This window comes from Vanacampus margaritifer, chromosome 11 (genome assembly GCF_051991255.1).
Source record: "Vanacampus margaritifer isolate UIUO_Vmar chromosome 11, RoL_Vmar_1.0, whole genome shotgun sequence".
NCBI classification, from domain to species: domain Eukaryota; kingdom Metazoa; phylum Chordata; class Actinopteri; order Syngnathiformes; family Syngnathidae; genus Vanacampus; species Vanacampus margaritifer.
The window spans coordinates 1408662-1428785 of record NC_135442.1 but is presented as its reverse complement, the minus strand read 5'-3'; the positions used below and the strand labels follow the sequence as shown (position 1 = coordinate 1428785).

Genomic DNA, 20124 nt, shown 5'->3' with positions numbered 1-20124 from the left:
GGTGCTTCTACTTCAAGCGCATTTTTGCGGCCACCCTTCGACCCGTTCCTGCTCCGGCAGCGCACTTCTTGCGGCCGTCGTCAAACAGCGCTCCGTTGGTGCAAACCACGTGGCCGCTATCGAACCCTGCTCTGACAGCAGAAGCCCGAGCTGTGGCCGCCTTGCCAACCTTGCTTGAACGACCCTCGGCCCCTGTTCCGCCGGTGCACGCCTTGCCGACGCCTTCCGTTCCTACTCCAGTGGCGCAAGTCCTGCGACTGCCCTGCGGCCTGGCTCGAGTGGCGCGCATCTTTGCGGCACTCGAGCGGCGATGGATAACCGCAAACTGTGCTAGGGTTTTTCTGGACCTGGATTTGTCAATGAGTTCTTCCATTGGCACACTTCACACCACAGAATAGTCGGCGCGGAAAATCTTTTAGGGATATTCGATAATTGGGTAGAAGATGGATGGGGTTGGAATCAGACTCTTCAACTTGATATGTGTTCCGACCCACTTTGGTAACTTATGGCATATCGTGTTTTGTTTTTCCAGGACGTGCAGCACAACTGTCAGCTACACAGAATATCCTTCTGCGCGGATGACAAAACGGATAAACGGATATTCACGTTCATTTGCAAGGACTCCGAGTCCAACAAACACCTGTGCTACGTGTTTGACAGTGAAAAGTGTGTAAGTGTCCGAGCGGTTGTCAAGTGGACGTCTTTACTTCCTGCCTAATTGCCAGTCGACATGGCTCGATGGTGACATTCCGTTGAATATCCCCGTGTGTCATCGCAGGCCGAAGAGATCACGCTAACCATCGGCCAGGCCTTCGATTTGGCCTACAAGAAGTTCCTGGAGTCGGGAGGCAAAGACGTGGAAACCAGGAAGCAGATTGGAAGCCTGCAGAAAAGAGTGCGTCGTCCCTCGTGCTTCTTCCCGCTTGTTTGCCGTTATTAATGAGCGTCATTGACTTTGACGTACACCCGTCACTAATTGCCCTTTAACGACGTGTCATCGGGTGCGGGACGCATCTGAGTGAGCTCTTTAATTAGCTTGTTTAGCAGCTCAGCAATCATTAGTGGATAAATGATGATTAAGTCAAGAACATGAACTCATTCACTGGCAGCCATTTTTACTGAAGCAACCCCCCTCGCTCCCGGCTCTTATTCTTGATTTTGACTGATTTTGCAAGGTCCATAGTTTTATTGCTATAAAAACATGGACCCTATTAGATTCTCTTCTTTCATCAGGAAAAAAAGTATATTTGTATCCGCTTCCGTTTTGCAACAATTAGTTTCATCATTATTCACATTCCTGTTGAAAACACTGGCAAAAAGATAAAAGATAGCCCTGGCTGATCTCTTATACTCTTATATACCAGGTCAGAAGCTGCATCAAAGCCTTTTGTATGCTCTAGCATACAAAAACATAAATAAAAAAAAAAAAGTTTTAGGGAGTTAAGGACAAAGTATTAAAAAATGTATTTATACGTTTTTGGAGTTTGAATGAGTTAGATGCCGTTATTTTTGAACGGTGGGCGCGTCAGTAAACATTTGTCAGCTGCCGGCCCGCCAGTCCGTCATTATTTCAGGCCGGCCAAATGCGTCAATCATCAGTCCGTCGTCGCTCAAATACAATTTCTCACCGTTTTATTTCCACGTTTTTCCCTCAGATTCAAGAACTGGAAACAGAAAACTGTGAGTTAAAGCAGCAGCTCCAAGATCTGGAACAGCAGTTGATGATCGCACACGTGCCCCCAGTAAGGACAAAGCCGTCATCCGGTTGGCCCAAAACGCCAAATCCATGTTCAACTTGTCCGCCGTTCTTTCTTCAGCGCTCCGCTAATCACGTGTTGCCGTCTCTTTTCTCAGCCGTTGTATCTAAATGACGCTAACGAAGCGTACATGCTGCAGAGGCCTTCTTCTCTCTTTTGGTGTCACGACATCAACTCGTGTCTGGAGATCTCCTCTGTCACCCTCACGCCTATGAGCTCGCCAGACTCCAACCTGTCCACTGGCCTACTAACCCCCCCGCCTGCCAAATCCGCTTTCCTTCCTCCTAAAGCTCCCGAGGGATGCGGCGTCCCGCGACCTCGCGTAAACTCCCCCGTCTTGTTTTCTGCTGCCTTTCAACTTGGTCTCTCTTACGTGTCGCTCCATGCTTTTCTAAACGTGCGCTTACGTCCCGCCAGGCCGGCAGCGTCTCCACGCAACCGCAGTCGACGGACATTTTCGACATGGTTCCCTTCTCCCCCGGGACCGTGCTGGTTCCCACGCAAGCTAGCAATGGCTGCCCGATGCCTCCGACCGCGCTGCCGGCAAACATAGGTTGGGAGCCCCCCCGGCGGTTCCTTTTTGTAGCAACTTGCTGAATGTTGATGTGTTGTCTGAAGGGAAAGACCTGTTTGGTGCCAAGCCTTTCGATCCCTTCACCTGTGGCTCAGCGGACTTCCCTCCAGATATTCAGTCCAAGCTGGATGAAATGCAGGTGAGCGGCAATCTCAATCTCCAGTTGCATTGCTTTGTATCAGTGTGAATGCAGTGAACAACAAGCAAATTTTACAACACAAGCTTAAGGAAGTAACATTACAAATCAGTGTGACAGTGACAAAAGTGTTTAATAACGGTAGGAAATAGCAATCAAGCAAGCACCACATCTTTTCATGTCAAATCATTGAAATGAACCTCAAAGGTTGATGCCACACTCTACCCATAATAAATGGTTTCAAGATAATGAGCTCAGCAATTGAAGGTGGTCCATCTGTCCAGGATATCTGCTTCTGATTGGGGATCATTTGGGAAAATCCCCTTGTAAGAGTCTGTCCAAGTGCCAGCCCTGGATTTTGCACAAAATGGCTGCTTCATAACCAAATGGCCAACTTCCTGTTTAATTTCAGGCATGTGTCATTGAGACTTGTTATGCTAGACACACCCACCAAATTTCATGTATCTGTTAAACTGGTGGCCAGAGCTGATGTATTTTCCTCTAAAATTCTAACAAAGCACAAGGCCTGGAATTCACCCAAGATGGCTTCCAACCAACATGGCTATCTTCCCTTTCTTATTTCAGGCATTGCTGTCAGGATAGGTTTTGTCAACCTCATTTCATATCGATCCGTGAAACTGGTGTCAGGGGCTGAATTTGTTAAATTTCCAAGTACGACGCCTGTAAGCTGCCCAAGATGGCTGCTTCAAACCAAAATAGGCAACTTCCTGTTCGATTTCATGCATGGGTCATTGAGACTTTTTCATGGGTCTTGTTACGCTATACTTGTCCACCAAATTTCATGACAGTCTGTTAAACTGGTGACCGGGGCTGATTTTTGTTTTTCTCTAACCTGGAATTCACCCAAGATGGCTGATTCCGACCAAAATGGCTTTATTCTAGTTCAATTTCAGGAATGGGTCCTTTGTGTGGGTCTTGTTATGCTAGACATGCCCACCAAATTTCATGTCAATTAGAGAAACGGGTTAGGGTTAAATAAAGCACATGGCCTGGAATTCAACCAAGATGGCTTCTTCCAACCAAAATAGGCAACTTCCTGTTCTATTTTGGCCATATGACCTTGAAACATGTTTGTGAGTCTTGTTGTGAGTGTCAAAATGTGTTTCTTGCATGCTTGAAAACTGTGATGGATGTGTCAGGAAAATGCTAATCAACACAGAAATCCTCTGACTCTAAACATACAAGCAGATATCAGTTTAACACAAGCAGAAAAAATGAGCACAGGAGGCCTTTCTTAAAGTCCCGGCTGTTGATTGCTGTTTGGTGATTGGCTGTCAGGGAAGATATTTGACCAACCACATCTGTAGTGGAACGGCATCCAGCTAGCGATAGGTCAGCGCCCTTGGCCAATCCGAACAGCGCACACGCCAACGGCCACGCCTTCCCAAGCTGAAAGTTGCTGACTATTACCACCAGGTGGCGAAGGTTGACGAAAGAAAAGCATTCTTGACATTTCTTATGAAGCTTTGCCTCTTAATTCTTGTCACGCTTGACGGTTTTACAACTTGTAAACATTTGTCTATGTCCTCTCTGCTTGCAGCGGCAAAGATGGTTTGTACTTTTCTCTCTCTGCTTCATTCCATGTGAAGTAAATAAATATATTATTATTATTATTATTATTACTATTATTATTATTATTATTATTTAATAATTGACCCAGCTGGGCCAAAAGGGGGCAGAAATATATATATATATATAAAAAAAAAACATTTTTATTATTATAATTTTTTTATAGTTAATATAGTGAGTCAAATAGACGATTGATTATTTATTTAGGCATGTTACTACATCTTTAATTGAAATGCATGATTAAGACATTTTTTTCTTCTCACATCATTTCTGTGCTGTTTCATTTGCGTTTGCATGAGTGCAAACGTTGTTTCAATCCAGTGACACCCGTTGTGCATTGCAGGAGGGGTTCAAAATGGGACTAACACTAGAGGGCGCCGTCTTCGCTCTGGACCCGCTCGATGGCCGCTGCTGATTGCCGCCTGAAGATGTTTTCTGTCATCTTCTTTGAAATACGATTTTTTGTACAAGTGCCAAAATCCGCTCCCGGGTCGAGTTGGGATGTCACCGTTGAATTAGCATTCAGATTTTAGTTTTGTTGTGTGAGTTCGATACCTGCGGGTCCGAAGCATTCTAGAAAGAGACATATTTTTGTACTAACTGGAAGGGATGGTTTTGACTACATTTGCTTGCACAGTGAGTGAGAGTTGTAAATACGTAGCTAATGATGTCCCACGGTACACAAACTTTGTATGTACGCCACATTTTTGCCCAATACAAGATGGAGATGAAATACATTACATCACTTGTAACATGACATATTTTACTTGTTACTTGTTAACGCAAACATGTATGTTTAAATGTAGTACGTCTTTTTTTCTTCTTCTTTTTGGTCACAATTCCACATCAATTTGCTGTCTAACTTCTTGCACCCAAAAGGCACTTTTTGGACTGGGGAGGGACCTCGTGTATGGAATGTCAATATGCATTACAATGTCCATTATTTTTACCGTCGCTTTCTTTGTTTAATACTGTCACACTTATTAAAATAAAATGTTACTGTGAAAAAAGTCCTTTTAGTCTGCCTGAATGCTGGTACCATCCTACTATGATGTCAGACAAATTGATCCGTTTGAAAATCTAGGAAAAATTTAAGTGAATGTACTTTGAATTATTCTGATTGTCATTCTTGTCCTTCATTTTTTTTTTAAAGATAGAATTTCCGTTATTTTCTTTCAGTTTTAAAAAAAATATACTATATTAGGTACGAGGTTGACCAGTTTGAGAATTCAGAAGGAAATGACCTGTAGGTTTGAATATTTTCTACAAGAATGTGCAACGTCCGATATTAGGAATTCTGACAAGGACAAGTACAAGTTCTTACCTTCGTCAATATCAGCATCGCAAACATTTTGTCATCTGAAACAACAGTCAGAGTGAATGAGTTGCAATGTTTATTTCAAAGGATGGAACTCAAATGCATCCAGTGTGGGGTAAAAATGGTGTCGTCCTCATTTCTGCTTCTCTGCGATTTATCAGGCAGTCAAGCCAAATAAACGTTAAAAAAAAAAAAAAAAAACTATAATAAATATACTCAAAATAAGCACCAGATGATCACAATAGAATGATTTAACCCTCCTGTTCACGTTCAATAATCTTCCTGGGTCAATTTGACCCGGGGCGTGTTTGAAACATAATCTCAATAAACCCATCAAATATAAAATCTCTATTTTTGGCAATGTTTATCATTATCTCTTTGACTGCCAAAAACGTTAAATAATGTTTAGTAAAATCCTATGAAGGAGTGCCAGACGTTTGTTTCAAAACAGAGGTGAAACTAACCATTTTTTATTGTTGATTACTGGAGAACGGAATAAGGTAGAAACAAACTTTTTTTTTCCGATGAAAGATGAGAGTCTAATCTTTCATTTGGTAGTATGTGTGTTTCCATAGTCCAAACACAAAACTTTCTGTGGACCTTGAAAGATCAGTCAAAATGCTTAAATCGGCTGGCACTGGCGACTTCCCGTTTCTGAAAACGTCTGGCAGTCAAAGAGTTAACATTATTCAAATGAGTCGATTTGACACGCAATGTAACGGAGGGTTAAAGACACATTCAACAGCTCAAGTTACAAAGAAGTCATACTATTGTACTAAATACAGATCATATCAATACAGCTTGTCAATTTGTGTGCAAAAAGATCAAATGAACATTTCAACAACAAACTTGCTTTGCCTAAATTAACGTGACAAGAGTTTTGGGGATTAACAAGCATTGTGTTTAATTTGTTGCATAGCAGGAGATACAAAGCAAATAGGAACTCACAGCCACCTCGCTCACTAAAAAAGTTAAATGATTTCAAGATAATATAGGAACCCAGGATACTGAAAAGGGAGAACTGACATGCATTTTAAAAAAAAAACTATAATCTGTGCTACTGTTTACTGTTCATTATTGCAAAAATGAGGAATAAACAAAACGACAAAGCACCACGCATGACTCACATTGACATCATATTCATCATCATCATCATCTCCGTGGCGAGATGGAAAGTCCTGGATTGGCATCCCCGAAGGCTGCCCTACCCGCGCCGCAAGAGTTAGCGTCATGCTACTTTACAGAACAGCACCCACATGTGAAAGGACATGTTCAACGTATATGACCACGTTGCGTCATGTACGTAACGGAGGATGTCAGTCTCGGTGACGAGGTAGCTAACAAAGAAAACGTTTCAGGGAAGCCTCGGGTTCAAATGGGGACAAAAAGGTCGCAACGGTTTACGCACGTGAAGCTAATCGGGCTGTTTAGGACGCGGTTGTCCGAAAATAGGGTTCAAAATGGGACACAGCTGAAAATCTTACATATTAAACGTGTTATTAAAAAAGCTTGTTTCGAGGTTGGTGATGGGACAGATTTCTCGCCCGACACGCTCGTATTCCACTGAGGGGCAAACGTTTGTGAATTTCTCGCCAGGGTTCATTCAAGGTCACAAATATTCACCAAACGTTCGTCAGCAGTTGTAATGGTTTTTCTTGTTGCAAGGAAACGTGAACGTCTTTGCGACCTTGAACGAACCCTGCCGAAAAATCCGTCTCTGCTACACTGGCAAAAGTTCGCCGCTCAGTGGGATACGGCAATGTTCTGTGTTTTTTTTTTTTTTTTTAGATAATCAAACGGATGAACAAGATCCAAAATTTCATAGTTGAGCAAAACAAGCAGTTAAGGTGAGTTGGAAGGACTTAAATGGGACACGTTACAAAAAATATATATTTTGAATTGCTTTTATACGAAACATTCAAGCCATCAAGTGTGAAATGAAACAACCAAGTCGATCTTTTGCCAGCTTCATTTTCTGTCTCTGCGTAAGCCATTTTGATTCCGTTAGCTGACTTTGTGGCTATGCTGGGTGAAGATCCGTCATTTCTGAACTACAGCCAGACTACACTGTGTGAAGCACTATCATGTCAAGGTAAGCGTAGCTGCAATGAGTTGGACACGCCGATTAGCATTAGTGAAGTAGTGGACAAAGTGGGGGTGTCCATTTTGGTGATGTACGAATCTACGGCACTAATCAACAAGTCCCTTTTTTTCCTCATCAGTGGGCTCCACTTTGCGTTCAACCCCCTCGATCCACTCCTGGGCAACCAAAGCTTGACCCCACATTGGTTTGGCGTTATGTCATGAGACAAGACGGCCCACTCGAAACAGGCTCAGTTTTTTAGGACATTTGCTGGCTGTAATTCTTGGGGTATTTTGATGAAAGCAAACATGGGAACGGCAAAATATGTCCTTCCTTTCAGTGGCATATGAAATCTACGTTGCGATAAACAAGATAAACATTTCCAATTTATAAATCTTTATTTGGACATTTACGTCGTTTTAGAGGGAAAACGTTGGACCTCCGCGAGGCAGGAAGTCAAGACATACATCGTAAAACAAAAGGGAATGATTGGGATGGCCAATTCTTAAGTCAAATTCCAAACATTCTACGAGGAACTTTGAAATCTTTGGATGTGTTGTAAGTTGAAAGGCACAATAAATATCTCGCCGCAGGGCCAGAAAAGTCCTCAGTACTCATATGTACAAATGGGGCTGATCGGGGTCAGCTGTCAGTTCAAAAGTCTCAGGATGTGCATATACCCCATGACCTTTTCTTTTCCTTTTTTATGATTATTTTTTTATAAGAAGCAAACTGGCCCAATATCGATGCCAAACTCTTGATTGGGGCCGCCAATGTCCACAGGGGCGAGATCCACAATGGGAAGTCGGGCAGTTTTCTGTGTCCTGTACTCAAACACGGTCTTGCCCCAGTTGCCGTTTGCTTGCTGAAAAAAGAAGAAAAAGGTCAGGCTCGGCAAGATTTCAAATACTTCATGCATATATGAAAGTACAAATGTGTGTATATGTAAATAGAAATAATGAATAGCATTTTTAATTCCGTTTGCCGTACATTTATAAATGCAAAGAATATGACACAGCAGCGGAAACTTACAGTGCAGGAGTCTTCCACCACGGTGTATCTGAAGCGGTTGTTCCCTTCGGCTTTGAGCTCCAGGTCGTTGGAGGCTTTGAGGAGCACGGCCTTCTTCAGGTTGCCCGTCTTCTGGTCCTTGTAGCCCACAGAGTTCTTGCAGTGGTAGGTGATGGACTGAGACGCTTCTTTGGACAGCAAGCGCATGAAGGTCATCTGCACTCTCAGGGCGTTTGCTGCCTGCTCTTTGTTGCCGTAAGTGAACTGCAAATGTACGCCGTGATGCAAAAATTCATAATAAATCATCAAACGAAGATGTACTTTTGAAGTGCTCGTACACAAACAACCTCCATTGCAGGTGCTACGTTCTAGACCACCCCAAAATCAAGACCAAAGATGTAGATTATAAAACAAACCTACAGCTTTCTGTGGACGTAAAAAGCAGGATTAAAGAGTAGTTAATATTCAATAACACTGATCAACACATTTTTACTACTTTTTTTTAATCAGAGATGCTAGTAAACTTTTATAGATTGTTTTTTGCGCCGATTTCAAATCTACCTGTTTTTTTTTTTTTAGAGCACATCAGGTTTTCATAATAATAATAATAATAATAGTGTATATAATATAATATATATAATATTTAGTAATATTTAGTAATATTTATGAGTTAATAGGCTCAACAACAGTTGGATTTTTATTCTGAAACATCAGCTGTAAATTATAACCAATGGTCAAATTTGTATCGCGCAAACTTTTATAGGTCAAACTTTAACGAAGAATGAAAATGTCTATAAAACCTGATGTGCCAGAGACATTTTTGAAAAAAAAAGTGTAAACAAAAATACTGTACCTTAAGGCCATCTCTGATTAAAATTTGTTGTTGACCAGGGTAATCTTCAGCAAAAACTAGAATGAGCTCAAATACTTCCTGTTTTGATTCTTCTGATCGCTGCCTATTTCTGAAAATGCCCCCCCCCCCCCCAGAACAGGCTCATTTACACAACACAAAATCCTTGTGGTACTTTGACGAAAGCATTCCACAAATACGTTATGAAGACAACCTGTAACTGTTTTCAACAGCAAAACAAAAAAAGGCATTCTTTTTTTCAAATATAAGCACTCACTTGTGTTCCTCTGTTGATGTCAGCACCAAACCACACAGGTTTGTTCTTGGAAGAGCTCCACCAGTTTTTACGAGGTAGGCTAGCCGGGTTAGCCGAGATGCACGTCTCCCCAGTGTCCAGGTTGCAGTACACTTTGATGGCGTCCTCGGCACTGCCTTGGTTGGGGTCTACCCAGAATTCTCCTGCATCAAAGAGTACCCATCTTTGTCCATTTGTTCATAAAGGTGAGCCTTCATTTGCAGTTCATCTACGACATCACCAGGTTCTCCTATGTTGCCCCTTAACATCCACTGCCAGCCCTCTCAGTTAACACGGATATTTTACATCTTGCAAGAGTTGATTCAGCTTCTCTAACTTTAACCTCAGTTATTTGGAAGTACAATCTTACATCACTCACCGCTCTTTTTAGTGGGGTAGCATCTCTTGAGGTCATCACAGGTCCTGGCAGGGTGCTTCCGGCTGCCGTCGGGGCTCTTCATGCTGTCAATCTGGCTGCTGAGGGCTTTCAGGGTGGCCTGCACGCCAGGATCCACCGGTATGACAGTGGAGGCGTTTGTGTTGGGTAGAGCCTCATCCTCACTGAACTCCGGCGGAGGAGGGGGGACATCTTCGTAGTCGTAAGGGCCTCCAAATAGATCATCCATAGCTGCCACGGGAGGTCCTGGCGGTCCAGGAAGGCCTGGGGGTCCAGGTTCTCCTGTGGGTCCCTGTGTATCAAGAAAATATCATTATTTATACTTCATTTTCTTTGCTTGATTTCATTATCACATGATGCACAAAAAAAAACGAGTTCACCAAACATCTGGTGAAAAGATGTTCATTGACTTTTAATAAGTCTGGGGGTTTTGTTTTTATGAGTTCCTCCCAACTCAAAGCAGCAAATGTTGCCAGGGCAACGTCTCTTTCTTAATTGGGTAATGAGATAATACCTCTGGTCCAATTTCTCCTGAGATTCCACGTGTTCCAGGAGGTCCCATCGGCCCAGGCTGTCCAATGTATCCTTCTTTTCCGGGGGGGCCGATAGGACCAGGTGGCCCCTGAAATACAAATGGTTACCTTTTAGTCTTAGAGAAATCAAAAGTATAAGAAGTAGAATAGGTGTTGCATTTACCCGTGCACCGTTTGGTCCAATAATTCCGGAGGCTCCCTGTTCACCCGTCGTGCCCTAAACAAAGAACACATTTTTTTGTTGTCTTACTTCCATTTTTCTTCTTGCAGCAGTCTTAAAATAGCTTGTCCGAAAAGAACAACTGCATTGTACTCTGGATCGAATGTAATCGCTGTGATGGGCTCTGACTTACCGGAGGTCCAGGAAGACCTTGCAAACCAGTAAATCCACGATGACCTTTCTGCCCTCTTTCTCCATGATCACCTAAGTCACCCTTATCTCCACGTGGTCCTTGGGGTCCCTGAGATACAAGTTATGCTAATGAGCCTGAAGGATGCCTTCCGACGTCAAACTCAAGTCAGGTAAAAACTCACCACTAGGCCTCTCTTTCCTGCTGATCCGGGAGGACCGACAGGTCCTCTGGAACCCTGCAAAATCAAGAAAAAGGCCTCAGGGACTAAATGTGTCTGCCAACAGCTCTACTCCCACAATGTAATACCCAAGCCCTTCCATGTGACGCTAAGTTCATTCATGCTCCAACATGCTCACAGAATGTACTTATCTCTTCTTTGTAAGTGTGTCGCGTTCACAATACAACACATGCTTTTATCATGTTGAAGTCCATGAGGATAATTCCAATTGATACTTGGACTACCTCTGGGCAAACAAGGTACACGTAGTATAATAATGCTTACAGCATGTCCTCGTTTTCCAGCGTCCCCAGCTACACCAACAGGACCTGGAGGGCCAGGAAGTCCCTGAGGACCAGCCAAACCCTCTGGACCATGATCCCCTCTGTCTCCCTGGAAAAATATTCACAATCAGTTTCTTGCAACATCTAAAGCCACTTACAATTTCCGTCGTGTTTTGCTCATACCCGTTGTCCAAGAATACCTTCTTTGCCTGGTGGACCATCAGAGCCAGCAGGGCCCTGTGGAACAAAAGACAAGCATTTAGGCACAGGAAACACACTTGGAGTTGAGTCAAGTGGCAACCACAGACGTAGATATGAAAAGTACTAACATCAGGACCAGGATCACCACGTGGCCCATTGGCACCTGGAAGGCCAACTGGTCCTGGAGGGCCTTTGTCTCCAGTTGATCCAGGGCCTCCCTGTTTTCCTGGCGGTCCCTAAAAGTAGAAATGACAATTAGAAAGTGTTGAATGCATTGGGATGGAAGAGTTACGACTAAAAATGACACTGACCGCTGTCCCCGGGAGACCTGGCATGCCCCGTTCTCCTCGCAGACCTGGGAGACCCACAATGCCTCTCTGGCCTGTAGTTCCTGCTGGGCCTGGAGGACCATCAGGGCCCTAATACAAAGTTCACAAAAGCAATATTTAATACTGAGAGACTTCAATGTTAGCTCATTGAGCTCGTTGTGTGTTTTAACTGGAAAAAGTATAATAAAAAAAATATGTTTATTGTACCTGAACTCTAAATGATGATAAAGCAATCATAGCTCAATTCAAATTCAAAATAAAAAAAATCCTGGATGGCGTAACATTTTATACTTTCGATAACATGTTAAGCTAAGATGTCTATCTTGGTGTAACTCAATCATGAGTGTTTTCTCAACAAAGGAGTCACTACAACCGTGGGGCCGTCTTCTCCAGAATCTCCCTTGTCCCCTGGGCTTCCTGAAGGTCCTGGCTGTCCCCGCTCTCCTTGTCTTCCATTTGCTCCATGGTCACCACGAAGACCGGCAGGACCATCTTTTCCAGGTGCTCCTAATGGTCCAGGTTCACCAATTGGACCCTGAGAGGATCAGTTGCGCTTATGAAGAGTTCAAGATTGAGTTGTCAGAGTGCCTCCATATTATATACATTGCTCCCCCACTTAAGCAGATTAATCTCGGGTGTCTGAAACATGTTGATGTGATGACAATACTTACAGTTGGACCAGGTGGGCCAACTCTTCCTGCAGATCCAGGGAAACCAGTAGGCCCCTAGGAACAAAACCTGGCATGAGATCATGCTTCGAATGGGTAATTGTTAACTTTGTTTTAAGTCATCCCAGGGAGGGGAGTCTGGCCTAGTCTAGTCTAGTCTGGTCTAGTATAGTCTACTAGTTGATTCTATAGTCTAGTTTAGTCTAGGCTAGTCTAGTCCAGTCCAGTCCAGTCCCTCCCCTTGATGGCTGTATGGTCTCTGATCAAAACATTTCTGCTATTATGAATTATCCATACTGGCGCTCCCTGTGTTCCTCTTCCGCCTTTTAGTCCAGCAACACCAATTGGCCCCTATAAAGGGAAACAACATAATTTCATGCACAAATGCCTTGAATAACATTCATAAACGCAGTTGCAAAGCATTTTTCATACAATCTATTCATGATTACAACATACAGGAGGACCGTGAGCACCAGCTAAGCCTTGAGGTCCAGGGGATCCAGCATCTCCCTTCTGGCCAGGTTCACCTGTCTCTCCTTTTACTCCAGGTTGGCCATCAGGACCCTGTGATCGCAAAGTAGAAAAGGCAGCAAAACTATTTTTAATCACGGCAAAGCATTTCAATTTCTATTTCAGGGTTATGTTCCTGCGGTCTCGATGCAACAGATGAGGACTTACAGGTGGTCCAGCAAAACCAACTGCACCGATTGGGCCAGGGTCACCTCTTGCTCCCTGTAGAGGATGATTAAATAGTCAGCATTGTCTGCAGTAACCAGGACTTTACAGTCTATAACACATATGCAATTAAAACACTGGTCACGTTTACTCACAGGCACTCCTCTGGAACCTGCAGGTCCAGCAGGTCCTTTAGGTCCAGGTTCTCCCTGAAATGTGTCATCATTTTAAAATTGCTCTTGATAGATTCTTGTTTGAAAAGCAGGCTTAGGTTCTAAAAAAAAAAACAATACCTTTTCACCACTAGGCCCTGCAGGTCCTAATGGGCCAACAGGTCCAGGTGCACCCTGGAAACACAGGAAACACACAGACGTTTAGGTTTTAACATCGTCAGTTAAGCAGTGAATCTCAGTAGAGATAACATCATGGCTTAGACTTGCATGGTTTCTTCTGGGATTGGCTCGTAATCATTCCATTTACAGAAGAAGCAAAATGAACACTGGAGTCTACAGAAAATTCATATTGACCAATTTGAAGTAAAATGCAACCAACCTGATTATAAGATCCTTGATTGTGCAGCAATACGACTCAAAACAAACTCGTCAAACCATAAATGAGTTCATCAGGGGGGAAAACTTCAAGGTCATAGATCCAGATAGGTCCAGATTCAAACCCAATAGAGTATACATTTTACATGCTAAAGAGGAGACTGAAGTAGTTCCATCCTTTCTTTATAGGTGTGGAAATAAAGGCTGAACTGTTGAGCTAGTTTAATTCATGTTTTTGAAATCAAATAGAAAAGTTTTCTGTCTACAGCAAAAATCAAAAATAATTAGCCTCAATTTTCAGTACTTTTGGAGGAGAATGAAGTCGTCTTGCTTACAAACTCTACTTCGCTATTCTTGCTTGTATCGAGCCGATTTAATGGTCGATAAAATCCAATCGCTTACCCTTGCACCGTCATTTCCAGGTGTCCCTTCTGATCCTTTCTCGCCGATGGATCCCTGTGCAAAAGACATCACAAATTTGGGATTGTCCATGTTGGGCTGTTTTCAAGTCACAATATTCATTCATTCATTCTAACTTGATGCTTTAACACTTTACAAGAGAAAGAGAAAAAGACAAAAACAAAAAACTTACTCTGTCACCTTTCGGCCCAGATGGTCCAGAGATGCCCCTTTCTCCCGGCATCCCCTGAAGACCTGGAGGACCCACATCACCTAAGGCACCAGGAGGACCAGGACTGCCCTTCAGGGACACGCAGATATTGTTACTTATTTATCTCATGGGTGGATGATGGTCATGGCCATATCAAATCCCAATGGCTCTCTTTTACTCATTCCTTAACGTCAACAAAACAGCTCACTAAACCAATAATCCTATTTGTTCCTTGACAAACTTGACTGTTTGTATGATTTTCTCTCTTGGCTAAAATGCAGTTTGCTCTCCATCCATAGAGAACTGACTGACATTCATTCAAGACAAAATGGGTGTTTAGTGGCTCCAAATAACCGAATTTGCCAATACAGAGAACAACCTATTAGTTAAGCCCGAATCCCACTGAGGGGTGAACATTTGCAACACTAACGAATGTTGATTTCACGTCAGGGTTCGGTCAAGCTCGCAGCATTTCCGAAACGTTCTCGTCTCAATAGTTTCCTAAACTGTCTTTATAGTTTCTTAAATAGTCTTAAAGTTCCTTCTTGTCGCAAGGAAATTTAGAACATATTCAAAATTTCATTGTAGCAAATAAGACCATTCCGACTGTTAAGAGAACCATTAGGACTATTTTGAGAACATTTAGGAAAGGCTGCGACCTTGAATGAACCCTGACGTACAATCTGCATTCGCTAGCATCGCAAACGTTAATCCCTTAATACATTAATCAGCTATTTTATTAGTCACACTCGAATTATATTTAAGAATCATATTTTGATATATTTTGACTGACTGTGCTACAGTGTGTTACCTTCGGTCCATCAGGACCAGGAGCTCCAGGGATTCCCTTGGGTCCCTGCAGACCAATCGGACCCAACTCGCCTCTTTCCCCTGGAATTCCACGCTCACCCTGTGGAAGAAACCATAGTAGCTCTCATACTTATAGTCTATCACAGATATAAGTCATTCAGAAAAGTGGACTCTGCCTACCCTCGGTCCAATTTGACCAACAGCACCGAGCTCTCCAGGAATGCCCTAAAAGAACAAGATCACATGTTCGCTAAACGAACCTGTTTAGCACTCAAACTTATAATATTTTATTACTGGAACCACTAAGAAAATATTATAAGGAACGGGTTTGCATCAATTTCTAACTTATACTTATACTCACTAGGTCACCTGGTTTCCCAGATTCTCCAGGAGGACCTTGATTTCCTGGTAAACCCTGATAATACAATAGACGCATCAATGCCTGTTCCATTCTGAATAATATCATATCTTCTGACATGAAGCTCAATCATAAAACTGTGTGATGCTTCCTGCAGTACAATGTCATACTTGGCGTAAAAATAATGACACACCTGGAATCCATTTACACCTGGAGGTCCCTGTTCTCCTCTGTCACCTGCAACACCCTGTTGATTGAGTTAGCCCGTTAGGCAGTTATCATAACGGTGGAGATCATTTATGTATATATATATATATATATCATATTTAAGATGACAACTCTTACAGATGGGCCAGGTGGACCAGCTGGTCCAACCTCTCCATCTTTCCCAGGAGGACCCTAAAGGACAAAAGACAAATATCATTCGTGCAAATATCAAACCAATGTTGAATAATAATTTGGAGGCTTGCTTTTTTTGTCTTGAAACTAGAATGAAAGATTCCTCACCCTTTGACCAGGTACTCCTGCAGATCCTTGTTCACCTGTCTTTCCTGGATCACCCTTTTAAATTCAAGACATATTTGGAATTAGAGACTAACATGTCGGCGAAGTCAGTTGCCGCATAGTGGGACTTACGTTAAATCCTTTGGGGCCAGGTATTCCCATAGTTCCTGCAGGCCCTCGGTTGCCAATGGAGCCAGCGGGGCCTGGGCGACCATCTTCACCCGGTGCACCCTAAATGACATGCAAATACCTTGACTTAACCCAATTCATGCATTTGATGTCAAAATGGATAAAGGACATTGCCGTACCAGTGGTCCTGGTTTTCCCTCCGCCCCCTGGACTCCAGGAGTACCAGTAAGACCCTTTGGCGAGGAGATTCAAAGGTTAGCAATAGAAACATTTGAGACACAAGTGCGTGAACTAATGGAGACTGTTGCTAAAGAGTTAAATGTCAAAGTTGTCAGTGTTACCCTTGCACCTGGTAGACCAGGTTCTCCTGTACGGCCGGGATCTCCTAAGGAACCCTTTGGTCCTGAGGAGCCTGATATTCCACGATCTCCTAGAGAACCCTTTAGAGATGAACACATTATAGATGGCATTTTATCATATATATATATATCATAGCATAGACTGTCATCACATATAGAAATGTAAATAAATGATCTTGTATTCTAGTCATAAGATAAAAGAATGAGTAACTGCACCTTTGGTCCAGGCAGACCATCAGCACCTGGGAATCCTCGATTGCCCGGGGAACCCTGTAAACATAGCCTGGTTCAAATACCGTGGCTCGATATTCCGTCAAGACGAAATAGGTCCACAGCTCACCATTTGACATTCAAATGATGGCGCTAACGCAAACCCATTATTAGGTCATCGATCGCGTGGATTTAAACATTACAGGTCCCTAATATACAGACTTCTTAATGTCGAAAGTTACGGCTTGAGGATGAATGTTGACTCACTCGCTCACCAACAGGACCAGCGGGCCCAACAGTTCCAGGGTCTCCTCGAGTTCCTCGCTTCCCTTCCTCGCCCTGAGGTCCAATCACTCCCTGGGATCCTGGGGGACCCTAGATATGTGACACATTGTGGGGGTAAATGAACGACAGACTGCGAGGATCTAACATGTTCTTACTTCTGTGACATTGTGTTTGTATCAACAATACAATGTACTGCTAATTGTCATCTTACAAATTCTCCTTTGGGTCCAGCCTCTCCCTTAAATCCTGGTACACCGACATCTCCCTTTAACAAAACGAAAATATGAATTAAAAGCTGTCACAAGCAACAATCATTTCAAATTGAAATCCACACTTATGGATCCAACGTACCAGTTGTCCTTTAATGCCAGGCTGGCCAGTGCTTCCCTGAGGTCCTGGAGGGCCAGCGGGTCCTAGATGCCCACCTGGGCCTTGTGGGCCAAGGTTTCCCTGTGGCAATTCAGACTTGTAATCCAAATGTACTCTTTTTTAAATTTTTTTTATTATTATTTCAATTATATTGTTTTACATACCACTGGTCCTTTGACTCCTGGGCCACCTTCTGTACCCATGGGTCCCTTTGGATGCAGAATACAAACATTCGGGTATTGGCTCATTGGCTTATATACATACATGTCTTTATAGTTGACTAAATAAAAGGACATTTGCAATTTGTTCCTGTGGTGTGACATGAAGAAAATGTTACCCTGAGGCCAATAGCTCCAGGTCTCCCCAGATGACCAGTCTCTCCTCTTTGCCCCTGAGGACCCTCTGGACCCCGAACACCTGTGGGGCCGGGTTGTCCCTATGATACACAAGCACAGATGAGATAAATATCTGTTTGAGCATGTGATTGAAGGGATGCTTTGACTATGCTTGCCTTCATGCCTGGTGTTCCTGGATACCCATGAGGGCCGCTGAGACCCAGGGGACCCTGGAAACCAACACAAATTACAAATCATTCAACCTCCTTAAATGTGATCTTGTAGGCACTGTGATTAGTCATTCTAATAAACAAGAAAATTCCACTGTTTGTGTTGGATATCAACTTTCTCAATGTATTCTAAAGCTTTAAATTGGGTGAATGCTGACTTACCAATGGACCTGGCTTTCCAAGATTACCAGGTAGACCACGTTTTCCCTAAGAGCAAAAAGAAAAACCAAACCAACGACAACAAAAATCTCTTAGAGTCATCAAATTATTTTGGCCTCATACTCAGTAAGGTCTGTACTAGTTATCATGACAACAAAACATTCCCCAGGACTGATATGTTGCATACCGCTACACCACCAGGTCCAGGGCGGCCCCTTTCCCCAGGCATCCCAGCAGGACCCTGTAAAGACAGAACATGATTGGTTACACAAGGTGTTTTATCTACAGTCAATCGTCGATGAGTGTCGTGAGTATACTGATCATTTTAGAATTTGAGAAAATACTGACCATTGGTCCAGGTCCTCCCATTGGACCAGGTGGGCCTGTGGCACCCTGAGGAAGCATGAGGAAAAAAAACATGCATTATGTTGTTGTAGGCTCACAATTAAAGATGGCCTTTTCAGGCCTGCTGCTACTGTGAAGAAGGTTCTCCTTTGAACTATAAAGCAACACCAGCCTCGTTTTTACCTTGGATCCGACGGCTCCATGTTCTCCTTTTTGCCCAAGAAGCCCCGAGTGTCCCTAATAAAGATGATAATACATGGTCGTATTTGACATAAATGCAGGAACAAACATTCCAAACTTTTGACTGAATGTTAAACAGACTGCTGAAAACATTTACTCACTCTGTGACCTTTTAGTCCAGGAGGTCCTGGCGTACCTGGAAATCCTCTTGCTCCCTAAAATATCAGTCAACATTGTTACAGTTAGAAACGATTGCTCGACAAGACACACCAGGGTCACGCCACGGTAAAAATGATCATACTTGTGAACCCGGGAATCCAACTTCTCCCGGATTTCCTGCCTTGCCTGCTTCACCCTAAGCAAGGACAAAACAGGTGAACAATTACTGGCAACACTGCTGCAGTTTGCGGTGAGATATTTCGTAGCCGCAGCCCAGGCTTGACGTACGTCTTCTCCTGGTTTCCCTGCGGGGCCCTCAGGTCCTCTTTGCCCAGACGGACCCTAAAGATGCACATTTTTATTCTTAACATCTGGGCAAACGCGTATCTGATGATGGACAATGCTAAGGATGCTATACCATGTGCCCTGGATCGCCAACATCTCCAGAAGGTCCTTGTGGTCCAGGCTGACCCTTTTAGAACAAGAGAAACAAAGACTCATGAAAGATGATTGGGGTACGGGGACCCTGAGTGCAAGTCCGAGGTCTACTGTTGTTGGTCTTGTCTTTTTTTTGTACATTCCCCCCAAAATTTGATTTGGGCTGTACTCTGGAGTGACTTATAGTCCGAAAAATGCGGTACAGATATGTAAGATATGGGCACTAGCAACAATTGTTGACTTTTTAGAGGTGTGTCCAAGGCCCCCAAAAGGTGATTCAGTTGTCAGAATATCGGACTTACAGGGGAACCAGTTGGCCCAGAAGGTCCTCTTGCTCCAGCTTCACCCTAAAACAAACAATTTGAACACGGAGGAGGTTGTAACATGCAATCATACGTTTCAGGAGAAATGCAAAGGTTTTGCTGACATCTTACCCTTTGGCCGCTTAACATGCTTTGAGGTGCATTTTTTCCTTCCAATACTCCGGCCATCTGCGCCCCAAGACCCTGCGGTTAAAGCGGACAATTAGTGTTTACAGAAGAGCAAAAGGATTCCTTAGGGTAAGGGGCGGGTGGTGGTTATGACTTACTCCGGGATGAGTCGGGTGTCCTGGAGGTCCGGGTTCACCGGGCTGTCCCGGAACTCCCGGCTCTCCGTCGTAACCCGCAGAGCCTCGCAGCCCCTGGAAGCAAAAGAAAGACTGTTCTCACACAGTTTCAAGTTGTGTCATTTTGTGTGTAACAGACTTTCCAGTCTGCGAATGACTAGTGACCAGTCCAGGGTGTAACCCCCCCCACACTAACTCCTGTCCTCTGTTTTCAGGAC

General features: G+C 43.5%; 2 protein-coding genes across 4 annotated transcripts in view; one reads left to right on the top strand and one right to left on the bottom strand.

The window, feature by feature from the left end:
- The window catches only part of gulp1a (GULP PTB domain containing engulfment adaptor 1a), a 33962-nt gene extending 28901 nt beyond the window's left edge, over window positions 1–5061 (top strand). Inside the window, exons 6-13 of one of the 3 annotated variants that reach the window (XM_077580859.1) lie at window positions 533–670; window positions 779–895; window positions 1656–1742; window positions 1855–2079; window positions 2175–2310; window positions 2376–2470; window positions 4029–4039; window positions 4401–5061. In XM_077580859.1, coding sequence (XP_077436985.1) covers window positions 533–670; window positions 779–895; window positions 1656–1742; window positions 1855–2079; window positions 2175–2310; window positions 2376–2470; window positions 4029–4039; window positions 4401–4422 — 831 coding nt within the window. In that variant the 3' untranslated portion in view covers window positions 4423–5061. The remainder of the gene's footprint in view (window positions 1–532; window positions 671–778; window positions 896–1655; window positions 1743–1854; window positions 2080–2174; window positions 2311–2375; window positions 2471–4028; window positions 4040–4400) is intronic. The other 2 variants (XM_077580858.1, XM_077580860.1) reach the window with 2 other exon arrangements.
- A 377-nt stretch (window positions 5062–5438) lies between these two features.
- The window catches only part of LOC144060830 (uncharacterized), a 32467-nt gene continuing 17781 nt past the window's right edge, over window positions 5439–20124 (bottom strand). Inside the window, exons 7-54 of the mRNA XM_077580700.1 lie at window positions 19889–19981; window positions 19734–19805; window positions 19602–19646; window positions 19280–19333; window positions 19150–19203; window positions 19004–19057; window positions 18864–18917; window positions 18706–18759; window positions 18526–18570; window positions 18365–18418; window positions 18181–18225; window positions 17965–18018; window positions 17791–17889; window positions 17618–17662; window positions 17436–17534; window positions 17296–17349; window positions 17067–17174; window positions 16806–16859; window positions 16572–16670; window positions 16410–16463; window positions 16234–16332; window positions 16105–16158; window positions 15943–15996; window positions 15791–15844; window positions 15601–15654; window positions 15420–15464; window positions 15241–15339; window positions 14412–14519; window positions 14222–14275; window positions 13565–13618; window positions 13427–13480; window positions 13275–13328; window positions 13053–13160; window positions 12894–12947; window positions 12600–12653; window positions 12302–12463; window positions 11911–12018; window positions 11728–11835; window positions 11582–11635; window positions 11400–11507; window positions 11079–11132; window positions 10898–11005; window positions 10708–10761; window positions 10526–10633; window positions 9994–10303; window positions 9597–9778; window positions 8491–8733; window positions 5439–8323 (exon numbers count right to left, since the gene is read on the bottom strand). Coding sequence (XP_077436826.1) covers window positions 8177–8323; window positions 8491–8733; window positions 9597–9778; window positions 9994–10303; window positions 10526–10633; window positions 10708–10761; window positions 10898–11005; window positions 11079–11132; window positions 11400–11507; window positions 11582–11635; window positions 11728–11835; window positions 11911–12018; window positions 12302–12463; window positions 12600–12653; window positions 12894–12947; window positions 13053–13160; window positions 13275–13328; window positions 13427–13480; window positions 13565–13618; window positions 14222–14275; window positions 14412–14519; window positions 15241–15339; window positions 15420–15464; window positions 15601–15654; window positions 15791–15844; window positions 15943–15996; window positions 16105–16158; window positions 16234–16332; window positions 16410–16463; window positions 16572–16670; window positions 16806–16859; window positions 17067–17174; window positions 17296–17349; window positions 17436–17534; window positions 17618–17662; window positions 17791–17889; window positions 17965–18018; window positions 18181–18225; window positions 18365–18418; window positions 18526–18570; window positions 18706–18759; window positions 18864–18917; window positions 19004–19057; window positions 19150–19203; window positions 19280–19333; window positions 19602–19646; window positions 19734–19805; window positions 19889–19981 — 4035 coding nt within the window. The 3' untranslated portion in view covers window positions 5439–8176. The remainder of the gene's footprint in view (window positions 8324–8490; window positions 8734–9596; window positions 9779–9993; window positions 10304–10525; window positions 10634–10707; window positions 10762–10897; window positions 11006–11078; window positions 11133–11399; window positions 11508–11581; window positions 11636–11727; window positions 11836–11910; window positions 12019–12301; window positions 12464–12599; window positions 12654–12893; window positions 12948–13052; window positions 13161–13274; window positions 13329–13426; window positions 13481–13564; window positions 13619–14221; window positions 14276–14411; window positions 14520–15240; window positions 15340–15419; window positions 15465–15600; window positions 15655–15790; window positions 15845–15942; window positions 15997–16104; window positions 16159–16233; window positions 16333–16409; window positions 16464–16571; window positions 16671–16805; window positions 16860–17066; window positions 17175–17295; window positions 17350–17435; window positions 17535–17617; window positions 17663–17790; window positions 17890–17964; window positions 18019–18180; window positions 18226–18364; window positions 18419–18525; window positions 18571–18705; window positions 18760–18863; window positions 18918–19003; window positions 19058–19149; window positions 19204–19279; window positions 19334–19601; window positions 19647–19733; window positions 19806–19888; window positions 19982–20124) is intronic.